This window comes from Myotis davidii, unplaced genomic scaffold (genome assembly GCF_000327345.1).
Source record: "Myotis davidii unplaced genomic scaffold, ASM32734v1 scaffold1476, whole genome shotgun sequence".
Classification (NCBI taxonomy): domain Eukaryota; kingdom Metazoa; phylum Chordata; class Mammalia; order Chiroptera; family Vespertilionidae; genus Myotis; species Myotis davidii.
The window spans coordinates 720429-724073 of NW_006287253.1; the positions used below are offsets into that span (position 1 = coordinate 720429).

At 53.7% G+C, this 3645-nt stretch overlaps 1 protein-coding gene across 1 annotated transcript in view; it reads right to left on the bottom strand.

Annotated features, from left to right (window-relative positions):
- The window catches only part of ITGB2 (integrin subunit beta 2), a 28471-nt gene extending 25235 nt beyond the window's left edge, over positions 1-3236 (bottom strand). The window contains exons 1-2 of the mRNA XM_006758997.2: positions 3025-3236; positions 404-549 (exon numbers count right to left, since the gene is read on the bottom strand). Of these exons, the coding sequence (XP_006759060.1) occupies positions 404-549; positions 3025-3043 (165 nt within the window). The 5' untranslated portion in view covers positions 3044-3236. The remainder of the gene's footprint in view (positions 1-403; positions 550-3024) is intronic.
- Between the last annotated feature and the right edge of the window lie 409 nt (positions 3237-3645).

Below are 3645 nucleotides of genomic sequence, written 5' to 3' on the forward strand. Positions count from 1 at the left end.
CCCCACCTCTTTCTGGCTCTGCCAGCCTCGCAGCCCTCATTTTGGGGCTCAGCAAGTGTGTCTGTGGCTGTTGGAAGACCCTAGACCCAGATGCCGAGGGCTGGGGTCTGTGCTGGTCCTCTCGCCATGCTGGGTCCCATCCTCTTCAGTCACAGACGTTCCCAGCATCCGCTAGCTCTGCCTCCGGTGGGCACGGCACCCCTCACTGGATCTCAGTGACAGGAGGCCTGGGCTGGATGATCCCAGGGCAGGCAAGAGGGAGCAAGGCCGCCAGGGCCCCTCTAGGGCTGGACCCCCTGGAGCTGCTTCCCCTGGGAAAGGCTATGGCCACTCTCCAGGGAAGAGCCCCAGAAAGACCAGCATTAGAAAGACCAGCCTGGACACATCAGCCCTGTTCACTCACCCCGCTTGAGGTCCTGGAGATGTGGCAGGGCGTCCGGTGGGCTGGCAGGGGCCTTTGCCCGCTCTTGACCAGGCTGGTTTTGTGGCACGTCTGGGAGGATCCTGGCCAGCCAAGACTTGGATGTTGAGGGCACACGGCTTCCTCTTCTACAGCAGCAATAGGGAGGAAGTAGTTACATGTGGGCGATTGCACCACATGTGGCCGATGAAACCCAGCCCCGCTGCTCTACACGGGCTCCCGAGGGGGGATGTCAGAGGAACGGGCTTACAAGCCAGATGATGGGATGTGCCATTCATTGTGCTAGTCATGGCGAGAAGCAGAGAGAAGGAAAGGAGGCGCAATGACTGGGAAGAGGGGCCCCTGGTGGCAGGGAGGGACTCAGTCATGTACAGAGGAGGTTTCGGCTGTGCCCTCCAGGGAACAGGGAACCCCAGAGGGAGTGCCTAGGAGTGGGGGGGCCTGGCCTGCGACTGAGCACCCAGCGAGGAGAGTGCCTCCATCACTGAAGAAGCAAACGGGGGTGTTGGGAAAAAAGCATTTGCTCATGGAAATAAAAAAGGTTTACACGAGTCAAAGAACAGAGGACAAGGTTGGTGAGCGATTCAGAGAGCAGGATGAGAGATCAGCTGAGGGCACAAGGAGATGGGAAGAGGAAGGCGCTTCCCTCTGTGGATGCCCAAAGTCCATGTAACCACAGGAGTCGAGGGGAAGGAGGGTGAACAGAGAGGAGGAGATACTCAGACAACAAAAGAGCCAGAGCTAAGAGAGGACCCAGATTAAGAGCCTGCAGGCCCTAGGGAGGGAGGGAGAAGGTCTTATTACTAGGTTCATCCTGAGGCTGTCACAGGACATCAAAGATAGCAAGGAAATTTCACCGGGTGAGGGGGCTGCTAGAGGGGAGAGGGAGAAAGACCTGGTGAAGGTCCCATAGATTTTCAGGTGTAACCAAGGTTTTGTGATTATATAAAAGCGTCCCCATCCTTTGCCGCGGTTCTCAACCTGTGGGTCACGATCCCTTTGGCGGTCGAATGACCCTTTCACAGGGGTCGCCTAAGACCATCCTGCATATCAGGTATTTACATGACGATTCATAACAGTAGCAACATTACAGTTATGAAGTAGCAACAAAAATAATTTTATGGTTGGGTCACAACATGAGGAACTGTATTTAAAGGGCCAGAAGGCTGAGAACCACTGCTTTAGAGTTACGTGTTGAAATATCCCAGATGATATGATACGACGTTTTTTATTTGCTTCCAAATAATTGAGTGGGGAGCGATGGGGGACAGTGGGGGAGGGGTGTAAAGGAAACAAGATAGGCCATGAGTTGATCATTATTAAAGCAGATGTTGGGGGCATTCGGGCATATTAAACTATTCTGTCAACTCTTATATATGTGTGAAATTTTCTGTAGTAAGTTTAAAAAAGAACTTTATATATTTTATTGATTTTAGAGAGGAAGGGAGAGGGAGAGAGAGATAGGAACATCAATGATGAGAGAGAGTCATTGATCGGCTGCCTCCTGCACGTCCCCTATGGGGATGGAGCTGGCTACCTGGCATGTGCCCTGACCAGGAATCAAACCCTGACCACCTGGTTTACAGGTCAATGCTCAACCACTGAGCCACACCAGCTGGGATGGAAAAGAACTTTAAAAAGAGGTATAAAGTTGTTTAGTTTTGCAAGATGGAAAAGTTCTAGAGATTGGTTGCACAGCAGTGTGAGTATACTTAACAAAACTGATTGTGCGCTTAAAAATGCTAAGGATGATTAAATTTATTTTATGCATATTTTATCACAATGAAAAAGAAAAAGGAAGTGTACAAAATGCTATTTATCAGGCAACCTGCTGAAAGAGACACCGCAGGCTGGGGAGAGATTTCAGGGACAAGGCTTGCATAGGGAAGCCAGGGACGGGTGAGATTTGGGGCAGGATTCTGGAATAACCTTTTCCCCCAAGTCAGCCAAGTGCCAGGAAATTCCCTTTGCTGTCACTTTCACTTAGGTCTTCCAGAACGCGCACTGTATTTCTCCAGGCATCACTGAGGAAACCCTGAGCCTGGCGGACACTGAGCTGGATCCCCGGAGGCCGCACAGCCCAAGCCCTCAGAACATCACGGCCCAGTCAGGAGACGAGTGCGTCTGACACAGGCAGAATGGAAGGGGTCCCGGGAGAGTGATCCAGGTGTGGTGGGGGCAGGGGGCAGCCAGGAGGGCGGCTCAGAGAGAGGCAGGCTGTTTTCATCTCCTTGCTGAACACAGGCCTGTCACCTCGGTCCTACTGCCCACCCAGCCATGTGTCAACAGCACACAGAACGAAAGCTTGGGAAGGGGGCTCCCTCGTGATGGATGGAAGATCGGAAGTATTTTCATAATGGAGACTGCGAAGCAAGGGGACCCAGGCTCACTTCACAGAGTTTCTCCGGGGTGGGGAGGGGTGGTGGTGGTTGGCACTGATCAATGCTGGGAGGAAGGTTGGAGAGAGTCAGACCCCGAGACTCATAATGCTGTGTTATTGGGTGCTGGTGGACTGAGTTGGGAAAACCGGGGTTGAGCCTGCCCTCCAGCTCCCCCCTCCCCCTCCCCCTCCCCATCCCCCAAAAGGCAGAAAGCAATCTCACCTGGGGTGACTGAGGGCATTCAGGTGAAGGGAGGCTGGTGGAAGCCCTTTCCCAGCTCTCAGCTCCTCCCTCTCACACCTTCACTCTTGGGCCTCTGTGCCAGCTTCTCTCCCAGCCGGCCTGCAAATTCTCCCAGCCACTCAACCCTCCTCTTTCTCAGAAACTCCCCATCGTTGCTTTTTTTAAAAAAAAGTTTCTTCCCACTAGTAACTTCCTCCTGCGTGAATTCAACTGTTGCACCCTTTGCCACTTTGCAGAGGCAGAGGGTGGGAGGAGCTGCCAGAAGCAGCTGTGGGGGAGGGGGGGCAGGCAGGCACACTCCCTGGGGGTGGGGGTGCAGAGCAGGAAGCAGTGTGGCCTGTGGTAAGAGCTCCAAATAGTTCTACCTCACTCTAACCCTGACAGATCCACAGAAACAGGCGGTAAGTAATCCAGTAGATCCCTGAGTGTAATCTCGGCCACGTAGACACAGGGGGCAGCCAGATGACTTAGAAGGGAGAGGAGACATGCCAGAGGCCCGGAGTTTCCAGCCACCTACTGTTCTGAACGCGGGCCTGGACACCTCAGCCCACCTCCCACCCAGTCCCCACCCCCACTGAGCAGACTTCTCCTCAGCCTTCC